Source organism: Pezoporus wallicus, unplaced genomic scaffold (genome assembly GCF_028554395.1).
Source record: "Pezoporus wallicus isolate ANWC-B61680 ecotype Strahan unplaced genomic scaffold, APGP_CSIRO_Pwel_v1 contig_10953, whole genome shotgun sequence".
Taxonomy (NCBI): domain Eukaryota; kingdom Metazoa; phylum Chordata; class Aves; order Psittaciformes; family Psittacidae; genus Pezoporus; species Pezoporus wallicus.
Genome location: NW_026640653.1, coordinates 195295 through 218580, shown reverse-complemented (window position 1 = coordinate 218580; position 23286 = coordinate 195295). Strand labels below are relative to the sequence as shown.

Below are 23286 nucleotides of genomic sequence, written 5' to 3'. Positions count from 1 at the left end.
GAAATAGTAACTGCTTCATCTGCATGACAACTTCATACTATTATTTAATTCTTATGTTGTGATAACGTGATATCTCAGTAAGGATCAGGACACAGTGTTATAAGACTTTGTAGGCACATACACTACAAAACCATCTCTTTGGGAATGCGCTTAACAGCTCAAAATGAAGATATAACTGGCTCAGGTCTTCCCATTTTGCCCAGTAACTTTCTGATTATAGGAGCATGAGGATAGAGTGCAAGAGACATGCAGGTTAAGTAGTTTTAAATAACCAGTTATCCATATACAGCTATGTTGGATTTGGTGTGCTTCAGACATGCAAGCTTTTTCTCCAGTTATCTTTTCACAGCCCACAAACACAATTTCCTGTTAAAGTAGCATTATCCTGAAAACTCACCATAACGGATTTTCCAGCCGGAGCACTCTGACCCAGTTCTAAGTCAAAAGTTTTTCCTCACAGCTGAGTAAAAAACTTAGTAAATCAGAAGTGAGCAATATTGGCCTAATATAATGAGATTTCACAATGAAGTAGAAGCTGAATGCTCAGCTCCTGAAAAATCAATCTCTACAGTTTATAGATAAACAACTGAAAACCACAGAGTTCTATTTCCTAAACCCATACAAAATGCTGTACATTTGACTTAACATTTAGCTATGGCTTTCTGATTCATAAAACCATAAATCAAATTATTTGCTTTTTTTCTCCCTCTAATAGCTCCACAATGCTGAAATTTTGCCACCAATCATGGAGCACTGAATAGCTTTTCAACTAGCATTTCTTTATTTTATTTTATAGAGCTTCAGGTTAAAAAATGACCCACATTTCTATGGCAATCTCTCTCCTGTATACATAGCAGCAAAGAAATAAAAACCATGAGTACTTATTATTTGTTAAGTGTTTGACTAAATGAAGTTATAAAAAAATAATGAAAATCTCTGCAACTCACCATAAAAATTTCATTTCCAGAAAGAGTTAGTAAAGATGTCAAAGCAAAAAAAAAATCATTCCTATGGTACATGCTATTAGACCATACATAAACGAAACTGCGCATACATCAAGACTTAAATAACTATATAAATGCATCCTAAATTTCCTGAGACAGATGGTGGATCATATATAGACAAGACATGCATTCCAAAAAGATTTTTCTTTTAAGAAGAATAAGAAAGGGAAAATGAAAGAATAGTGAGGAAATGTTTAATATACTATTAAACTAAAATAAACCTCACAAGATTATGCTGCATTATTAGACAATGCAAAGCAAATGAAAGCAAGGGATGACACAGTCATTTTGGGCCTGATTCAGGAAATTGCTTAAACACGTTAGTTCAGGAAAGAATGTTAAGTACAGGCTTAAATTTAAGCATGATGAGATTTTCACCTTTACTCTGGACCCTGCATTCTGGAATCAGAAGCTGGAGTTGTGGGAGGTGATACGAAAAGTCCTCTGTACAGCAAGGGCAGGTGAAGAGGTCTCCTGCCAGATGAATCAAGCTTGGTGGCCCTCCAAGGTGTAGTGTAGGTCATCTGAATGAGGGTAAATCTACGAGCTCCCAGGTCACTGGGATTTCTGTATGGATCCCACTTTATAAAGAAGACTAGGAAGGTTGCCTAATCTGCATTGGCCAGAAGCTCTTGCAGGCTCCTGAAATCAGGAAGATATTTTAATGTGATCTTTATGTCCCTTCTTCTAGTTCTTCTGTGATTCTCCCCTCAGAAATGCATCAGATTCTCACTTAAATACCACTGGCTTAAATAGGAGGTGGGCACATGCCTAAGGTCTGCGAATAAGGATACTTCTGTACCTTGGGGTGACCAGTAAAGATAATGTTTTCACTGCAGTCAGCAAGCAGAAGGAAATAGTAAATATAGACTTAAAACTGTCAAAAAGGAGAAAATCTTGATGGGTTTCTTCATTAACTCACTACCACAAAGTAACAATGAAAGCACTCTTCACATTTCTCAGGCACTGCAGATAAAAGGAATTACATCAAGTAAAGTTATATATCCTAGATGATGAATACTTCTTGCCAGGAGTGTTCAAGCAGCTTATAGTATGGTCTTTCTCTCTTTAAAAATACTTAGTTAGAAATTTACTTCTTGATGTCCTTTGTCTGTCATGGCTGTCCACACCGTTACCAAGCTAATAAGTATATTGTTCAGATTATGGGATCAAAAGTCAGGCAAGGTTGCCATGGGTTGTACTAAGATAATAATTTTGCTATTCCTATGTGGTTTATACTGTATCTACTACAAAAAGCAATTCATTCAAGCTTATATTTAGGGTGAGAGAGTGATAATAGAGTGGTTGTGTGATGGCTGCTTGGACAGAGTAATCTTAACTTCAGGAATTTTCTCACTTCTTGGAGTTTCTGCTTGAGACTTCAACAACAGAACAGCTTGTTTATCATATCTGTTGAGCAGCAAGGCACTCTTCTGTATTTTATGCTATAGTTTTTGCATAAAATTTTCTAGTGAATGTTTTTCCTATTTTGTAGGTAGCTTTAAGAGGTTATAAGAAAACAAAAACCAAACAAAAAAACAGAAGATAATCCTATTCTACAAAATACAAGTGAATAAAGAACAAAGCCTCCTTGATCTACCCTAAACCCCCCCTCCACTCACCACTATGGACTAGTTCAGCTGTTTCTGAATTTCATTTTCTGAACCACTCTGCTTATGTATCTATTAGTTTTCTCTGGATTTGCAAGCAGACTAGGGAAATTTAAACCCCTCAAAATATCAACCCAAGTAAGACTAGATGCTCTTTGCAAATGTTATTAACATACAAACTGGTTGCATAATAGTACATCTTTGCATCGTTATGGAAAAGAATATTCTAGTTTCCTCTTTCTCTCCTTCAGTTATGTTTCACATTAATTACAACACAAAAGCAAGAGTTCAGAATTCAATTGCAGAGCTGATGGCAGGGCTTCATATTTACCATATTTTTAGTGGAAACATTTTCCTGAATAATAACAGCTGGATTTGGCCTGTTTTTAAGACCAGCATTCCAGGTCTAATCCCAGACTCGCCACAATACACTGTCTTTGATTGCATGGGGTAAAACACTTCCCTTGAACACGTAAGATGGTTTTCCAAACTGCAGAATTTTTACTGTCTGATTTTTCCTTCTCCATACATTTTCTTCTCAATGTTGCAAAACTTTTAAGTTTGTCCACCTAATGATATAAAATGACACAGCTAATGATACTGTTCCCAAAAATATAATATCCTTTTTTAAAACAGATATTTTTATAGAATTAAGTGCATGTCATTTTTGAATACGATGGTTTATTTACAAAAACGTAAATGATCTTTTCACTAAACAGCAAACAAAATGATGTTATCTCTGAAAAATATGATAATGCTTTTTTAAGGATGTGCAGATGGTGCAGTTAGAACATCTGCAGAACGGGGGATCTGAAGAGCTCTTTGAAAGGATGAGTTACTACCTCCAACCTATTTTTTTTTTTTTTTATATTCTTTTACAATGTTCTTCACCGAGAATCATTCTCTACTCTGAAGAGCTCAATATTTGGCCTCTTTTCAGAGCTTCTACTACACTCAGGAGAAAATCTTGATAATAAAATCTATTAAACATCTTAATCAGTCCACAGTCCATTTTTCAACATGTCATCAGCTTACGTTTTTTATTTGCATCAAACAATGTTTACTTATACAAAGAGAAACCACCTTTATAAACAAGATAGTCACATAACGGAGGAGTGTTAGAGAAGGTCAGCAAGGATGGTCAGAGATATTGTACAGTATCAGGATGAAGAATAACTAAGTAATCTTGCCCTTTTCAGTCCAGAAAGAAAATAACCAGGGAACATGTTAGAGGTCTAAAAAGACAATGCTTTTCAGGTAGAGGCCAGTATGGATTTATAGCTCACTGCCTTTTCCAGAAGTAAGGTGACAAATGAAGCTAGCAGGAAGTGGCTTCAAGGTGGACAAAAGACGGGGTTGCACTGTGGATCTGCTATAGGATGTTTTATGTAACAAAAGCTTACACAGATAAAAGGGGATGCTGAACAATGCCATGGGAAAGAAATCTATTCAAGATTGCTGACTGCTTAGAAACTGCACCTGGTTTAGAAAACCTGAAAATGTCTGGAATCTTTAGGAATAGGTGTGGAAAACATCCTACAGACTTCTCTTGGTTTTGTTATCTGCCCTAGACATCCTTTTTTTGCCCATACTTTTTTTTACCCTGTTTTGGGTACAGAGGTAGATGAATCCTTGGTTTGACCTTATTGGGCTACTCTCCTGTTCACATTTTTTGGTCCCCTTAATGGCAGAAATGTTATGTGTGCAAATATGCAGGTAAAAATTTAATGAAAATTGTGAAGCAATTATCTTCCCCTCCAATGAACTTTCTTACCATTACACATCCTTCCATATGTCAAGAAGAAACTGGATTACAGTGATCACTGTGCTGTGCTTGAAGATCATTGAAGAGCACTTTACAAAAACTGGTCTCTGCCTAGTTTCACCTAGTCTAGGTTAACATCTTCACAAAATTAAGACGTGTTAAATATATAATTTTCAACATCTTCACAAAAATCTGGCCTTGTTTCTCTAGTTCAGAAGTGCTCGTACCATTACACTACCTGGGTAATGGCATCCACCTTAAAATACAAATATTTTTACCCATTCCACTTATGGACCAATAATTCAAGACAGTGAATGAACTGTAAAAGGTATTTCTTAAAACCAGTATTTCAAACATATTTTAATCTTTATATCATATTTCTACGTAATCAATACTTTTTTTCCTAATGTTCATTATGCAAGTGGCTCTGCCACTTTTTGTCTTAAGGCTTTTGCAGATGGTAAGAACACTGTAGCTGCAGGTAGAGACTCTGATTCCTTGAAAGGCAACTCTGGACCTTGAGGGAGGGGGCTATTTATTCCAGGTTATGCAGTGATCTTTTGTTGGTCAGCTTCTCTTGGTTGCTTTGCCCAGATTTTGATTTCCAAAGAGATTTTACAACACCCCTGAAGTGGAAAAAAGAATTAAACAAAAACATACCTTTAAGCAGGCTTACATAAATTGCTCTGAATCATTCCCTTCCCAGCCACAGTTGCTGTAACTGCTTTGCAAAGTACTTTTTTCTAGTCTCCAGAAGCTTGCTCCTGTTTTCTCTACTGGCAACACAAATATTAAACTACCGAGAAACTTAAAACAGTTCATCCAGGTCATGCTTGTCAGCAGTAATACCATATTTTGACCAAATAAAGCATAAATCACACTGTATGCTGTCCACCTACCAGTGAAGAATCATAAGGATCATGGCAGAGAAGACACCAACAGCCACAATGATTCCAATTACAAGGCAAAAGATCAGAATGGCATCTGTCTCTTTCCTTGAGTACCCTGTTTGTATTCTCTTTGGTTCTTCTGCTTGTATTTCTGAAGAAGAAAAATACCTGGTCATTATTATGTTCAAATTTTCAAATGAATCAGGCATTTTATCTGATGGACGGGACTGAAAAAGAGCAGGTCTTGAGGCTTGACTATTTACTGACATCTTTCATGACCTTTGTGCCTTTACTGCATCAGCAAAATTTAAAAGAGTAACATTTTATACCTTCTTTGTAAAGACATATCTAAACAACAAAGATGCAAAGAAATGGAGATCAAGGCATGTGGAGCGTGATACCTGTCAACAGCTGTGAAACACAAAGAACTGCAATACCTAAAGACAAGTCAAAAATGGCGGGAAAAGTGTTTATTTGGTACATGTTACAAATGACAATATAACAATATTTTTGCTTTGAGAAATACTTTAAATCTTTCAAGACATGCCCACGAAAGATGCTCGAATGATAAAGACAGAAGAATTACCACAAGCTGTCTGCCATTCGAGGCAGGGTGACTTCTTTGTTCTGTGCCTGGTACCAGGTGCTCGGCCACGCAGGGCTCAGGCACCAAGGTAGCACTGTGCTACAGAAGAATTGTAACAATAGCAATTGCTGCAATAATAATGATAATAATGAAACCAAAAGAGACTATGCTAACAAAAGACCAGATTCAAGGACTTAAGTGCTGCTTTTCATTTCCCTGTCCCTGCTTGGGTCTGCAAAGCCTTTATTTAAAGCAAATAACCACTGAGTACGGAAAGGGCTTTTCTGCATGGCCCAGAAACACACAGTGAGGAGCAGCTGCATGAAGCTGAGAAAAATGTAGCAAGGGTATCTAGTAAAAATGCATGTTGTAATACTGCGGCCTGTTCGACCATGTACCTAAGGAAACTGAGGGCCCTGAAAATACTCAGGCAGTTTCTCTAAGACCAGACATACCACTTAGGAGATGACTCTAAACAACCTAACAAGAGTGGAAACTGATGAAGATGGTCAACCAAACTTCCTTCGTTTGTTGTTTTAAACTGGGTAAAAAACACCTGGAAATCAAGCGCAACCACCTTGTGCTGAAATTTAATTGACCTTATTTGTTCAGCCATATTCAATCAAATCAATGAACAATCAGACACCTACCCAGATCCCTCCAGCTTTGACAATTTTACACAAGCCAACATTAATTTTTCTTTCATTTTCCCTCATATAACCTCTACAACTATAAGGTGCTATCTAATTGCTGACTGGTATGCAAAATTCATGTTCACACTGGTAGGAATTCTGTGTAGCAGAATGACTGCAGGAAAACCATTTCTATTTCTGTTTCATTTCTACTTCTATATAAAGTCCTGTGCCACTGTCATCACTGTAGTATCTAAGCAACTCTCCCATTGCATCATTTGAGTTTCATTCTCCCGCATCACTGAATTTTCATTCTGATATTCTTAATCCACAGCTCATCTATAGGATTCTGCTGATCTTTTGCAAGATACAGGAGAGATAAGAATGGTCAACTGGCTGAGAATGTCATAGATAGCAGGTCTGAATACAGGGGTTTTCATATAGTGTAGAAATACCTGCTTTCAGACTAACTCACTTCACTGACTGGACTGTGTCTTTTTAGAATTACATGCAGTTGCAGGGGATGAAGGTTAATGCAAATTATCTTTGATTTTGCAATTTCATTAATGTAATATATTTTCCCCTTGGCAAGATGTGAATTTGGAACTCTAAGAATACCTCTGTTCACAGGCTGCAGCAGAAGCCTGCTGAAGAGAAAATCAAGTTTTATGTTATCCATGGCCAATCTACTCAAATTCTCTTTTTAGTCATTCTTCCAATAGCAAGAACCAAAGCTGCCTAAGAGACAACCTGCTAATACAGAGGGGATGCCTTCCAAGTAAACACATGTGTTTAAAATGCAAGCAGCTTCCCAATAAGCTGGTTCACAATGAGCAAAGGCTGATTCACATCAGGTGCGCTTTTAAGCCCCCGACTGCACTCCTAAAATCCAGGCAATGCTCCAATTAGTCAGCGAGGCTTTTGCCACAGCCAGAATGTGCCTTAAAAACATGTTCAGCTTCCAGCCAAGGTTACAAAGATGTTTTACACCACCTTTTTTTTTTTTCTTGAAAATCTACTTAGCTTAATGAAATTAGGAAGAACAATTTTTCTTTGAAAGATGGGAAGCTTAGTTCAATGACTTTCAGCTTGAAGCCTACAGCCCACTGTGGGTCTGTGGACTACTTCACTATAAAGAATGATGAAAAAAAAGCACCATCATATATATATTCCATGATTACATTGTAAAAAAATCCCTAGTACGTGTGCACTCCCTGGCAGTGTTCAAGGCCAGGTTGGATGGGGCTTTGAGCAACTAGGGAGAGGTGTCCCTGCCCATGGCAGGGGGGTGGAACTAGATGATTTTCAGGTCCCTTCCAACACAAACCATTCTATGATTCTGTGATTCTATGTACATCAAGAGAACTGGAATACCTACTTTTTCAGCACCATTTCTGTCCAAGGGAAACCCACTACTTCTGCCAGAAGCACTGTTCCTCTTCATCCTCCTCTTCCCCTGGGTTTTTCATGGAGCTGGATTTCCTCCTATATCATTTAACTGTCCATCTACAAGCAGACACTCAACTAATTTTTTATACAGCTCAGCAGCCAACAGGAGTTCTTTCCACCCATTTTCAGATCCAGAAAGCATGTATCAGTTTGGCAGAAAGGAGTAAGATTTTGCCTCTGCAGACCCTAGTTTCTGGGTTGTTGGTTTTTTTTGTTTGTTTGTTTTTTTCTTAATATAATGGTGATGAGTAGCTTCTTTGGTTTCCTTCTAGGTTATCTATGAGACTTTTTCTATGTAATAAAAATGGATGGATATATGCTAATGTGAGAGCAGAACTGCATACATACAGAGGAAATCTAGGCTTTTTATCTTGAGTACTGGGAGTCCCCATTTCATTTCTGTGCAAATGCACAGACAACCTGGCCATGCTGATTACTGTACTGCTGGTACAGTAACCAGTTACAGAAATGTGACTTTTCTGTCAAAAGGAAGATCTGGTTCTGAAGTCATCAGCAGGAAATGAAGAAAGATGGGGGCTAGAACGGCCTCTGAGACACAGAAATGCTATTGCCTCCATCTTCTCCACAGAAGCGTCACTAGTACACACCCCCAACTGTCTCACTCATGAGAAGTGTGGAGCTTGGAGCACAGCTGGGATCTCAACAGGTTCACACCCTTCACATAGCATCTTAATGAGGATCCTTCTCTGCTCTTGCATTCCTCCCTTGCAGAGCCCTCCCTCCTCACAGGACTATTATTAGTAAATATGAATAAACAGCCTTCCAGCTCCAGAGTCTTCACAAAACACTGAAAACCACAACAGGCATGAGTGTGAAACGACACCCCTCCGTGTTTCATGGTAGTAAGAAGGACATATAGACATGTCAGTTATTAAAAGCTGGGATTTTCCTTGCAGAGATCCCAATAATTTTTGATGGAAATAAAATACTTTTTTTCCCCCCTGCAATGTTTCTCTTGCTATAAAAGACAAAGAGAACCCATAAGCCTAAACAGTTCTGAAACAAAAGGAAGACCCAAATTACTAAAGACCACTTACACAAAAGGTCATTTATGACTGTTTACGAGAAGGTCACCAAGAAGCATAGTTATCACTCGGTAAAGGAGGCATGAAGTTCTCCATGCATAATTTAAAATTAACTCATGCAAAATTTTGCCACATGGCAAATACACACAAATTCCTGTGAGGTTTTAGCTGCCCTTTTGCAACATTCCTTCCCTTCCTCCCACCTCACACGCCTCAAAATCTGAAGTGGAAAGTGTCATGCTATGTATTTTCAAGTGGTGGTTTTGCAGCTTGCAGATATTGCTGCTGAATCTGACCACTGCTGTTCACGCCGGCAAAACATCAGAGCACTGGAAAGAGGAGGAGGGATGAGACAAAAGCAAATGCCATTTGCCCCTTATCAGCTGCACTGATAATTTTTAGCTTTGCTGGCAACTTCAAAGATTCCTTGCTAGGAAAGTGCAAAGAAAAATGGCCAGCCACAGAGCAAACATGTCCACTTTCCCTGCCCCATCCTGTAGCTCTGGCATGAAGAAATGTATCACTGTGGAGTAGTGAAAGGAGTGATTTAGATGGTAAGAAAGACAAAATATACAAACTTAAGTTTATCAGCTTGAGTGAGACAAAGAGATGAACAGAATCACTTCAGCTGGATTAAAAACAAACAAACAAAAAAATAATTTAGGAGGTAACAGAGAGGACTTGCTCTTTCCTGACTAAAACTGATTTGTCCGTTCAGCTGATTCAGATACACCTCCCAAAACCTATACCTGTTGTACCAAGTGCCAGTGCCCACTGTGAAAAGCAGCTGGGTTGCCCTGTGCCAGACATGTACGGTTCCAGCTGGCTCCAACCCAGCCATCGGTGAGCCCACCACACACCCATCCTATCTGCGCTGACTAGAAATCTATCCCTGGCTTTGGATGTTGGAAAAAACCCAGTTCAGTCTTGCAGATTACCCAAAAAAGGAGATTTTAGTCCTATGTCTGATACTGATTTTGTGATTCTGCTCTTGTTTACCTTTCAGCTTGGAGACCAGATAGATAGATGGCAGATGTTGTTCACTCAACAAAAAGTCTTAGATTTTCTGGAGTAGGTCGAAAAAACATTTTTCTTGACAGGGTTTATAAACTTGTCTCAAATCTCCCAACCCCTATTTCAAAAAGTCTTTTAATGAGGAACTAGAAAAGGCAGCATTGTACCATGGGCAGAAACATTACCCCTTTTCAGGGTCTGAACAATACAGCATGCCATGCTTGCAGAGAACAGAGCAACTCTGCAAAATACCAGGCACCAGCTAAGAAAGTCCGCACCCAAACACAAGCTGTTAGAAGGTTCTTTCTTATTTCTTTCAGATCCTGTTGGAAAAGTAAATGAAGTCTTCTGATCTGGCTAGGCTCTGACCATCCACAGCGAGCAAAACTCGATCTGTATGATGAAAGTCCTCGCACATTTTCAACCAAAATTTCAACTGATAACCTCTTCTATGTACCTAATTTAGAGATAATAATTTCTGAAGTCCAAAGAATGTCACATCTGGGGAAGAAAAGCCCAGAAACTCATTTGGGCATCTACAGACACCTCTGCACAAAGCCATAGGACACTGATCTAGCAGAAAGCAGCAGGAACGGTTCCTTTCATACTCAAAAAAACCTTAAAGCTTGTTTTCCTCAGACTTCTGTATAGTTGTAAATGTTTTTTGAATCAACAAATCTCAACCCTTGTAAGAAGTTCTCAGTGGGTATGTCTGTTGGGCGGGTTTCATCTGACCACTTTTCACCAAGACCATGCAGTCACAACTTAAACACAAGTGTGTGAGCCCTCCCATTGATGACTCACTGGGCTCAAATCAATGGGACCATTTGCATGCTTAAACCTAAAACAGACTATATGCTCTGCTAATTCAGGTCTCAAAAAGGAAGTTTCCTCTGTGCAAAAAAGGAATGTACAGACTGAATAGTGGGAGAAGGAAAAAGAAAAAAAAAGCTTGGGTGTTTTGTGACTGGCAGATGGATTTGGAAAATGAATGAACAAATTCCAATTACTGTACAATGGCAGAAATTACTTCAACAGAGATACAGGAACTAGCTTATCTTACTAAAGAGAGAGGAAAAAAAAAAGCAGGATTCCCAGCCAGACAGTTTTACCTTTGTAAACAACATGAAGGGGAGAAACACAGGGAGGGGTATCCCCAAGGATTTTTTTCTTGCTAGTCTGCCATAATTTTGCATAAGACCTGAATTTACATTATTTCAGGAAAAAATACCAAACCAACAGCACTTTTGATGAGCAGAGCACTTTCACATTTTCTCTGATTAGGTAAGATGGAGTTTCCATGTGATTATTCTCATGACTTGAGAAAATCAGCACACTGATACCTTTCCTGATGAAGTCAGCAAAAATACCATTAGCAGAGGACGTGAGAAAGATAGTACTGGTGAACTGTCTTATGATGTGTTCTTTTTAATGTTAAACTTTGCTGAATCCATTGTGTATAAGCAAAATCCAGACAGTCACTAAAAGATGAACCCAAAAGGTTGTTTTCCTGCTTCAGTATTGAAGTGGAAAGGAGACTTAACTGCAGAACCTGTGCTGCTGGTGCTATGTGGCTTAGTGATGCAAAAAACGAGTCTACCTTGACCAACCTGGCTGCAGTAAAAAATAAACAGGTAATAGGAAACCCTCCTTATTTTAGCATGAATTTTTAGAAAGGATGAAGGAAATAGTCCTACCACAAGGAACCTCTTCATTACCATGCTGTCATTTCCTTTTATATGTCCCTTTTATTGGCCTGCATTTCATGACAGCCATTACCACAGCACACAGGCTCCTGCCCATATACTACTGGTGACATGCAACCTTACAAAGATTGAGCACTACATGAAAAACACAAGGCCATCTCACTAGAAGGCAGTAAGCATCTCTATGAGCTTACCAGTTTTTGCGTGGACTGTGTATTTTACAGAAGCAATGGCACTTCCTTTTTTTCTTCGAGTTTCACATTGGTAAGTAACCGACTGGTTACCTCGGCAGACTTCCATAATAGATCTATCATTGGGAAGAGTGTGTGCTGTCTGGCAATATATAAAAGAAAAACAAACAAATTAAAAAAAAAGTATGTATTTTTTCATATAGATCTGCAAAGATGAATTGCACAGAAAAGTGCATCTTCTACTCCAATGGCTTTCAACCTGGAAGGACCTCTTGGCTGTAGGAAAATTTCTCCCATTTCTGCAGCATCTCCTACTTGAACAACTGGGAAGGGTAACGTGGTTGTGACTTGATGACATGTATGCAGTCACCAGTCACTATGCCTCGTCTTTCTGAAATAACAGTAAATATTACTCTCTAAAATTATTGTTTCCCTCACATAAACAGGAAACTGAAGCTGCATAAAGGAGCAAAACCATGCAAGTCCTTGTATTACAAACCCACTAGTGAGAAATCAGGGCTATTTTGCATTATGACAGCGAAAGAAATACTCTGCCTAGAAGTCTGTAGAATTCAAAAGGACCATGTAGTAAGTACGTGTGGTATGCATTTTTTCTGCACAAAGTAGGGTTCAATTACTCACCTGGTTTTGAATTAACTTCTTCCAAATGTATTTAAATCGATTTTCAGGAGGTATATAAATACAAGGCATCTTCACGCATTCAGGGTCCTTAGAAATTGGGATTCCCCCTGTTGGAGGAATTTTTAATAGGTATGTCATCAACTCTATAAAACACTTCAGTATAGATCATAAAATCTGTAACTCTTCAAACCAAAAAATGTTACTTGGAAATTATCCCTTCCGTTAAAATTACTGAAAATACTTTTTACTTTTTCTAATGTCTGGAACAAATCACAGCAGACAAACAGTATTTTAAAGGGACTTGAAATCAAGCGCACATCAGTATGGAAACAAGATCTGAAATGTTAGTGGATTGCTTAACAGGGTAATTGGAGAGTGGAATGCAATCACTTCATTCCACTTCCACTGCACTAACAGAATAAGGATGTTTCCTTTGAATCAACTTATTTGCTCTAGATTACTGTATCACAGCGTTGCACTTACATCCACAGTCTACTGGCCCCTCGCATTCCTCCACACCGATAATACATTTTGTTTCAGCTGCAGGGCATCCGCTGGTTAACAGAACTTCTCGAATGCCAATTCCTTTGAGGAAAAAAAAAAAATAATCGTTCACCCTCATTTCTTTATTTCCTTCATACTCTGTTTTTGCTTTCTCTTTCTTTATCCTGGATGGTAATATGATGTATCTACCAGATACCAGGCAAAACAGATCTCAGAGTGCCTGCTAAAGCTATCCTGTATTGGTATCTAAGATTTCAAGACAACATCTACTTCTGTCAGGCTCTGCACCCTAGGGAGCTGAGACAGATTCTTAGAATCATCATGTGTCAGAACAAGAACTGAACTTTTTTCTACACGAAAGGAGTTTGAAAAGAAACTGATATATGTTCTGCAAAACAGTTAATTCACTTTAAATATCATTCAGGCTCCTGGCCTTTAAATGCTCAAATCAGATAGCACAGAGAATACTGTACAGACTGCCAACTCAGTCTCCAGTCTTGTGACTGTCTGAACATCTTCAGCTCCCATCAGGGTCAACAGAAACTGAAGGTACAAAAAACCTCCTGGCAGTGAGACTGGGGAAAGTTACCTAACAGTGACCACCAGTGAGTGACACAGGAATATACAACCAACAGCCTCCAAAAGTAAGCCTCCCAGGGAAGCTGGTGGTCAATAACATAGGGCTTCTCATGAGAAATGGTTGAAATGAAGTGCTGACCACCAGGACTCCACCTGCAATGTGGGGAGTCCTACTGAAGACAAAGAACAGGAGGCAACCTATCACAAACGTGTAAAGTTAAGGGAATTCCTACACAATGTTCAAGGAAGCAAAAAAAAATGTTCGTTATCCCTATCAGGATTTCAATGGGAACATCCCCATTTTGACAATTACAACAAATTCAAAACAAGTGCTATAATTGTTTTTGCCAAACAGTGTGTACACAGTTCATTGGAATGACATAGCTTGTGGAGGAGGCAGGAATAATATGTTTAGGCCCAGTAAACACTGAAGGTTTTGCCATTTTTCCAGAACCAATTTGTTTACTAATAGGCATGGAAAAAGGAGAGTTAAACTCTTCGCAGTGGAAAAATAAATAGGAAATTGGTTAGAACATTGCATTTATGATGCATCTGCCTTCCTTAAATGTGTATAATATAAACCAATGGATTTCAGAATGTTTCAGAGATGTCATGTAATTCGTGAAAGAGAACGTGAAGTGACAGAGGGAGACACCACCACTTACTGAATATGACACAGAATCGTTCTCCTCTCCAGAGAATGTCTCATCTCGTGGATGCAGAGACAGAAGGTGTAAATAGCAGTGAACTTTTATTAAAGGCATTCCTCTTTCTTCAGTGCCATGTAGTTTTTTTAGCTAACAAAAAAGACAGGAAACCTATGAAAAGCCAAAAGGCTGGCTTGATAAAATCTGGCTGCTGGGCTAACATCATTCATCAGGAAAAATCTCAGCATGCTTTATCTATGAGAACATTATAATGTGGGAAATAAGTTATACTCAAAGGGTTGATGAAAAAAGCTTTTAATTAGATCTGCAAGTTCACTCGGTACCCCTCTGCCTCTTCCTTTTGTACAGCTTTTTCTTTCATTCACATGTTTCCTTTCCCTACCTCTTTTTTAGTAGCTGCCAATACTGATGAAATTAATCTACTGAGATGCTCTAACAAATGAAGTCTTAACTTCAACAAGTCATACAAGTTAACCTAACAGGAAACTGGCCACAATGCAGCTAAATAAATTACCTAAATTTAAATTAATAGACTGGGGAAGAGGTGGTAAAGAGGGATGACCCACAAAGCACTGAATACTTAGCAATACAAAAATACCAGTTATGAGGGAAAATAAGAGGTGAGTGGCCAAAACAATTAGATTACAGAGACTGAGGCAAGTATGACAAGACATCATTAACATATGCTTTAATGATGTTTCAATGCCTCCATAAACCTGGACTATGACTAGAGGAGCAATGGATCTGAGCCACAGGATTACTGGGAAAAAATTAATTAAATTGAGTCAGTTCAGAAAGCAAGAAATATAGACGGCTACATAGATGAATCTAAGGAATAAGAAGGACCAAAGGTGGCAAAAAGCTTATAGCTTTACTGGAAGAACCAAGAAGCTTCCTTTCAGTCTTTCACCAGACAAACACAGAATCACAGAATCACAGAATGGTTAGGGTTGGAAGATCAACTAGTCCAACTCCCTTGCCATGGGCCGCTGATGCTTGTCCTGTCACTATATGCCCTTGTAAAAAAGTCCCTCTCACGATTTCTTGGAGGCCCCCTTTAGGTACTGGAAAGCTGCTCTAAGGCCTCACTGGCATCTTCTCCAAGCTGAAGAAGCCCAACTCTCTCAGCCCATCTTCATAGGACACGCGCTTCAGCCCTCTGAGCATCTTCAAGTCCCTCTTCCAGACACACTCAAGCAGATCCACATCCCTGTTGTGTTGGGGGCCCGGGAGCTGAACACATTACTCCAGGTGGGGTCTCACGAGAGCAAAGGGGCAGGATTACCTACCTTGACCTGCTGGTCATGTTCCTTTAGATGCAGGCCAGGGTATGGTTGGTTTCTGGGCTGCAAGTGCATACTGCCAGGTCATGTTGAGCTTCTTGTCATCCAGCACCCCCAAGTCCTTCTCCTCAGGGCTGCTCTCAATCCATTTTCCACCCAGCCTGTACTGTTGTTTGCAATTGCCCTGACCCATATGCAGCACCTTGCACTTGCCCTTTTTGAACTTCGTGAGGTTCTCATAAGCCCACTTCTCAAGCCTGAAAAGATCCCTCTGGATGACATCCCTTCCCTCCAGTGTGTCAACTGCACCACATAGCTTGAGTGTCTTCAACAAACTTGTAGGGGGTGAACTCAATCCCACCATGCATATTGCCAATGTTAAACAGCACCAATACCAACCCTGAGAAATGACACTTGTCACTGGTATCCACTTGGACACCAAGTTGTTGAACACAACTCTGAGTGTGACCATCCCGACAATTCTTTATCTACTGGGTGTTCCCTCCATCATATTCATGTGTCTCCAGTTTAGAGACAAGGATGCTGTGTGGGACAGTGTCATATGCTTTGCACAAGTCCAGGTAGATGATGTCAGTCACTCTTCCCTTATCCACCAGCACTGTAACACCATCTCAGAAGGCCATCAAATCTGTCAGGCATAGTTTCCAGAAGGATCTGATGCATGATCTTGCTGGTCACGGAGGTGATACTGACTGGCCCATCTCCCTTTTTTCCCTTTTTAAACATGGGGATTATGTTCCCCCTTTTCCAGTCAGCAGGAATTTCCCAAGACTGCCATGACTTCTCAAATATTATTTACAGTGGTTTGCCCACTTCATCTGCCAGTTTCCTCAGGACCCACAGATGCACCTCATCAGGTCACATGGAGTTGTGCACCTTCATATTCCTTAGATGTTCCCAAACCTGATCTTCTACAATGGGCAGTTCTTCTTCCAGTTCCTGCCTTTGCCTTCTGAGACATGGGTGGTGTGGCCGGAGCTATTGGTGAAGATGAGGCAAAAAAGTCACTGCGTATCTCAATGTTCTCCATATCCTGGGTAATGAGGTCTCCTGTTTCCTTCCAGAGAAGACACGCATTTTCCCTAGTCTTCCTTTTATCATCGATGTACATAGAGAAGCTTTTCCCATTGCCTTCAATGTCTCTGGCCAGATTTAATTATATCAGGGCTTTAGTTTTCCTAACCTTATCCCTAGATGCTCGGTCAACTTCTCTGTATTCCTCCCAGGCTACCTGTCCTTGCTTCCACCAACTATAGGCTTCCTTTTTGTGTCTAAGTTTGTCCAGCAGTTCCTTTTTCACCCATGCAGGCCTTCTGACATTCTTGCCTGATGTCCTCTTTGTCAGGATGCATCACTCCTGATCTTGGAGAAGGCAATCCTTCATTTTTATTTTTATTTTTTTAATGTAATATTTATTATATTAACCAGCTTTCTTTTACCCCTCTTCTGTCCAGAGCTTGATCCCATTGCACTCTACTAAGCAGATCCCTCAAAAGGACAAAGTCTGTTTTCCTGAATTTCAGGGTAAACATGCCATGCATTGAACAGCCCAGACTGGAATGAATGCTACAAACGTGATCTGAACTTCAGATACTACATGATGCCAGATATGAGATGATGCCTTTTCTGTTAAAGCCTCCCTTTTCTCATTCTTCAGTAAGACTATAGGAGTTAAACATTTTGTGTTGAGTCTGGCTGGGACAGAACTAATTTTCCCTGTAGCCCTCGTAGTACTGTGCGTTGTATTTGTATCTGTAATAGTGTGGATAACACACTGATGTTTTGGCTACTGCTAATCCGTGCTCTCACAGCATCAAGGATCAAAGCTTTCTTCATACACACTCTCCAAAGATCAGTAGGCTGTGAGTGGGCTAGAGGCTGGAAGGAGACACAGCTGGGACAGCTGCTCCAAACTAACCAAAGGGATATTTTGTACTATATTACATCTTGCTCAGCAACAAACCTATTGGGGGGGGGGGGGGGGGGGGGGAGGGGGAGGGGCGGGGAGGGAGAGCGCTTTTGTTAAGGCATTTTTCTTCTGAAGCAACTGTTACAGATACTGGGGCCCTACTTCACTTTCCAGAAAGTGGCTGGACATCACCTAATGATGCAAAGTAGAGAGAATAATTTTGTTTGTTTGTTTCCTTTGCTTCTGTGCACAGCCTTTGCTTTTCTTTATTAAATTGCCTTTATCTCAACACATCTTTTTCATCTTCCCTGTCCCACTAAGGAGGGAACTGATAGAATGGCTGGTGGCATCCAGACAAGGCTGACCCACCACAATATTAATTCTGATGGACTCAAGATAAAACTGAGACAAAATTTAGTGAAAATCCCTGGAAATACGCAACATTTGAGACATCTACTAGAGGGATGGGCCACAAGGAACAATTTCTTGGTATCCAAAATGTGTGCATCAGAGCAAGTGAGGTTAAGTGTATTGGTATACATATACAACATCAGTATATGGAACATACAAGCAGATTTGAAATTATGAACTGAAGAAAGAGAAATATTAAAACACAAAGAAGAAAAAAAAAAAAATCTCATAAACCCATAACATCCTAAGATGTAAAATAGGAGGGAATCAAGGAAGTTCTATCACTGGAAATATGAAAAAGTGACTTGAAAAAATAAAAAGGCATAGTCTAGAAAACATCAGATTGATGGGGAAGTTTTTACTCTCGTCTTTCTTTTTTCTGTGGTCTTATGAGAAGCTGAATTTGTTCATGAAAAAAAAAAAATAATAGCATTTCTGATTCAAGACTGCTTCCTAAGTGATATAATTACCACCTCACAGCAGTTTCTATCATCGCCCCAAACAGAGAGATGCCTTCTTGAAGCTCATCTCATTTTTCCTTTCTCCCTTCCTACTCCAGAATGACACCTCTCCTCTCCACTGCACAATTTATAAATTGTATAAATGCAGAATACAGAACAGGCTACTGCAGGCAAGCAATTTTTTGGCAATATTGTATGTGGGAAGACATCTGTGAGAAGCATCAGAAGATCTTTCATCTTCTGAACATCTCACAGATGTTCACAAATAGCGAAAATTGTTACTTTGGGGAAGGCAGCTCATGTGCCAATAAACGTTGAGAACTGGTTTAAAATAGGAGCTTGCAGGCTGTGAAATTAATAAAACAACAGATCTGACCTAAACTCCTAATGACAATCAGCCTGATTGTTTTTGTTAATTATAGTTATTGGCAATTGAAATCAATGAGAGGTGAATGAGGGCAAGCAAATTACAACTGCTAAATTGCTACAGTTAGCACTTCCCCTCCCCCCCCCCCCAAAAAAAAATGATGATATGTGCTATTCATCTGCTTTCCTACTTACCACACGTAACTGTGCATTCTCCATATTCTATTTTCGTGGACTCGGTGTCATGCAGACCTGAACACAAAGTCTAAAGTTATATCTTTAATACAATGACAGGGTGGAAATACCCACCTAACTGCAACCTTTATATCTTTACTACTTTTTAGTTGAAATGTCAAATCTGCCAACATTTTTGCTTCCATTAACTAGACCAGAAAAACAAGACTTTTATGGAAAAAATATCGTAAAATCCAGTGTGAATAATAGCATTCATGTTTAAACCTTAAGACAATCCTTTAGAAAGTGTAGTTTTCTTCTAAACCAGCCCATGATGTTAAATTAGCCTACTGAATGCTCTGGGAAGGGCAGTGTCTAGATTCTATGCAAATTATAGTTCTTCCCTGAAAGGAGTTAAGTAAAATTTTCATTAAACAATATTCAGTTAACTCATTTCCTTGTTTGTTCTTTCTGGCTAATGTATGCCTTCCCACATAATTTTCTCCCCATCACACTTCAAGGTCAGGTTTAGACAGCCAGCACCAAGATGAGTCAACCAGGTACAGTATTTTAATGAAGTACTGGGGTTTTAATCACTGATTGTGTTCCTTCCATTTTTAATGGTACTTTGAGGTTACAGAATGGGTTTCACAGAATGTACAAAAGCAAAAGGTTCTCATCTCCATCTGGGATTCAAATCTGAATTATATGTTTTATTCCTAATAGCAGACAAGTTGAATGTTTGTTTATAAGAATACTGAGATACAATAACTGTTCCATAGAGAAACTAATTTAGTGAAGCTCCTTTGGAAATTATCCACTAAATAAGCAAGAGGTCTTTTCAATTTTTCCAAATACAAAGTCACTATGACTGTTTTTATGAGTCTACACTGCCAATCCTGCCTACTCAGATAAATTTTTTCTGATAACAAGTACTTACCAATGTAAAGTTTGCTTTCACTGTCTCTCAGTTTTTTATGTTCCAGATTTATGTTTACAAAATGTTATTTCTGTGCAGCAATGAAAGTTTATATGCAAGTTTATGTATCACTTCTTGCTACTAAATCTCTGAGTAACATTTTTCACACACTATCCAAAACTTTAAATTTCTCAGGTTGAAAGGAATGGATTCATTTTTCTTGCAGTCAGTGATATACAAACATAAAACCTTTATTCCTTTATTGCAAAGGATTTACACTACAGCAGCATGCTGCATTCTCCAAAACGATACACTGATACTGAACTCTTCTTCCCAACATTATAAATGAACCATCAAAATCTCATTCTTCTATTATCTCTGTCTCTACGGTTTTGACATTTACTTCAGCATATAAGCTGTGCCCGTCAGAACAGTCTTCTAGTGTATGCACAGCAATCTTTAAATGGTAACTATCCAGTTGAATGATAAGGAATCCAACCTTAGCCAAAACATAAGGAAAAAAAATGGTAAGATTAAAATCCTAAGAAAACAAAGACAATCTTTAAAACAGCTAGTGTATTCTCAAACTCTGCCTCTAATGAGCCATAACAAGCACCGACTTCTTTAGAGGCTGGTCCCCACCATGGACATCCTGTCATGTTTTCTTTAGCTTCTTTTAAATTAATGGGTCAGTCATTCACAGTCTTGTCTGCACAGAATAAAACTTAAATGTGCACAAATTAATGGGAGGGATGGCTAGGACAGCTTCAGGTGATGTAAATTCCCAAATCAGTAGACACCTGACAATTCATATCAGCTTACAGGAAGGCCTAAACCTCTACCCTGAAAGTAGGTATTACTGTAATTCAATTTTGAGATGACAAGCTGAGTGTAGCCATCACAGGGTGTCATCGTAACTGAAAGGAGAAGCTGCCACTTCCCATCCAGACACAAATTTAAAAAAAAAAAAAAAAACAAAAGAAAGAAGAAAAAGCTTTAGAAACAAGAAGTGACACAGAACTGCAGATGTTACTAATGGAAGGTTGAGGGGCTTTGCTAACCAGTGAAAGCAAACTTCTCCTAATTATAGGTGAAATTATCAACCATGATACCCTGTCAGGATGCTTCTGGCTTCAGCAGCAGCACAAAGCACAACATGGCTTTTCTGTCAGAGATTCCTAATGATGAACCAACTACAGCTCTAAATAAAAAGACAGTGTATTTTCTGAGTAGTATTACTCCAAATAAACCTTTAAACACATCTAAATACTAAAAGCTGATTGGTTCTAAATTAACACATTAATCAGGAATCCTCAGTCCTGACTTCTGATTTAATGAAATTAAAACTAACTTTAAACAAAGCAACAAGAAGAAACTTTAAGGGAAACAAGATCAGATTCATCGATCACCCCCTGCTTAACTTAACACTATAAAAACTACATGAACTTTCCATGCCAACACGACAATACAAAGTTCTGTATTCCTTCCTTACTTGCATTTCCTCCATGCATTTCAAATGAACCAAAATGTTGAGAAACCTTCTGGTATGAAACTACAGGTCTTTCTACTTATGTAAGATGGCTGGCTCCAGTTGCATCAGGTTCAGATAAAAATACAATGTCAGCCTTATGTAAAAAGAATTATGTATTTAAGCTTCCATTAACATTAATAGGAGTTATATATGTAAATCCCACACAGGCTGAGATAAGAATGTGCTAAGGAACTGCATTTACATGCCTGTCAGGGGGCTGCAATTAGTACCAGTGCAGCAAAGGCAGCCTGTATTCCTCTCTACATTTGGAAGCCTACATAGAACAGAAATCTTTGCCATTATACACCATTTTAATTACAAGCCACATCATAGCTCACATGCAGAATATTTTGATAAACACTTAAAAAGCCCAGACAAGTTCTACTAGAAATGTCAACAGGGAGCACTCAGTCATGGCGGTGAACCCGCGGGGAACTCAGGCCCAAATTGGGCATCTCATTCTTGACAAGTGGTGCAGGTTTAGTATTTAAGGGATCCTGAAGGTCAGAGTGCACTGGGGAGCAGGAGCAGCACTGCTCCATCCCCTACGTGACACCGCAAGGGGCAGCTAAGGGGACACAGCTTTCCCAGGACAGAAACTTTCCATGTGCAAATGGCTTTGCACTTGACAACACATCAGCTGTGAACCTGTTTGGTTCGCTGCTTGACAACAGCACACAAAAGGGGGTTGCATATATCCAACTCTCCGTAGCCCACACTTTGGCTGCGAGCAGATCGGGAGCTTTCCCCGTCTCCCCGGCTTTGAGAGGGTCCCTGCGATGCTGCATGGCTTAATAAAGCACTGAATACACTCCGACACCTTCCCACTGCCTGCAGATGACACTGAAGAGAGTACATTACATCACGGCCGTGATTCAGCCTTGCTCAGTAAGCACGACTACAGGCAGCCTCGCAAATACCTGCTCTTCCACATGACACCTGGTCTCCCTGCACCCCGGCCAGCACCCACTGCCTCCAGAGAGGGAAGCCAGGCGGGAAAGGGGAAACTCCACTCGGCGAGAGTGGGAATCACCAGATCTACGGGAGAAGACCTAGAGGCAGGCGGGCTGACGGGAGATGGGGTCCCGACACCTCTCGGGAAAGCGCGGCCAGGACCGGAGGTATCGAGGCCGCGTCGTTCCTGGGCCCGCCAGGGCACCCACACCGCCCGCGGCCGCCTCACCCCAGTTGTCGTCCCCGCTCGGGGCCTCCGTCGGCTTTGCGCTGGTACCGTTCCCGCTGCCCGACGCCAGCGAGGCCAGGAGCAGAAGCACGAGCAACGCCAGGAGCCCCGCCGCGCCGCCTGCCCGCAGCGCCATGCCGCCGCGCTCCCTGCCCGCCGCGCCGCCTGGCAACCCCGGCCGCGTCACAGCGGGCCGAGCTCCGGGCCTGCCACCGGGCTGCCGTGCCCGTCCTGGGCTGGCTGGTCCGGGAGCCCCGAGGTCGTAGGTGGAAGCTGGCAAGCGGAGTGAGAGCAGTTTGCAGACATTCATTTGCTGCCACTCGTGCGGGACAGCAAGACTGTTTCTAATAAAATGGATGGCAAACTTTGAGGTACCCAAAGGATCAGACTGCCTCTCAAAGACAGTGCTAAATAATAGCGTTTATGGTTGCAACTGAAGCATCTAGTTCTTCTCCAAAGTCCAAAAAAGGTGACTCCCCCTTCTTAAAAGTATTATCCTAGGTTTTCCACAGGACCTTGCAACCCCCAGTTTGCCAAAGCCCTGTGCAGAGGGGGTCTGTGCAAGCCAAATAAATGCACATACATTCAGGAAACTACCAATCACGTGTATGATGGGTTCATTGGACCGCGGTTCTGGTTGTGAGTGGGATGCCAGGCCAGCAGGTTAAGAATAGAAGAGCCTGTTTGCAATAAGCATCCCCACTACCCAAAACCAGTGTTTGCAGGTGATACTCCCACATTT

At 40.2% G+C, this 23286-nt stretch overlaps 1 protein-coding gene across 2 annotated transcripts; it reads right to left on the bottom strand.

Annotated features, from left to right (window-relative positions):
- Positions 1 to 4710: 4710 nt before the first annotated feature.
- On the bottom strand, positions 4711 to 23064 carry SPACA1 (sperm acrosome associated 1). Of its 2 annotated transcripts, XM_057419971.1 has the most exons (7): positions 22545 to 23064; positions 18933 to 18989; positions 13019 to 13120; positions 12536 to 12642; positions 11897 to 12035; positions 5279 to 5420; positions 4711 to 5005 (listed from the first exon to the last, which is right to left on the bottom strand). In XM_057419971.1, exons 1-7 carry the CDS (start codon positions 22852 to 22854, stop codon positions 4915 to 4917), a joined length of 948 nt encoding a protein of 315 aa, XP_057275954.1. In that variant the 5' UTR covers positions 22855 to 23064; the 3' UTR covers positions 4711 to 4914. The 2 variants fall into 2 exon arrangements, with proteins under 2 accessions (XP_057275954.1, XP_057275955.1); XM_057419972.1 differs by lacking the exon at positions 18933 to 18989.
- Positions 23065 to 23286: the final 222 nt, after the last annotated feature.

Bases quoted from the DNA above. Each gene is read 5' to 3' on its own strand.
- SPACA1 (XM_057419971.1), bottom strand. From the start codon at position 22,854: ATGAATGTCTGCAAACTGCTCTCACTCCGCTTGCCAGCTTCCACCTAC. The intron at 5,421-11,896 runs GTAAGCTCATAG...TTTCTTCTTCAG, and splicing joins CACAGTCCACGCAAAAACTG to AAATACAAGCAGAAGAACCA. The intron at 5,006-5,278 runs GTAGGTGGACAG...TTTCCACTTCAG, and splicing joins ATCCTTATGATTCTTCACTG to GGGTGTTGTAAAATCTCTTT.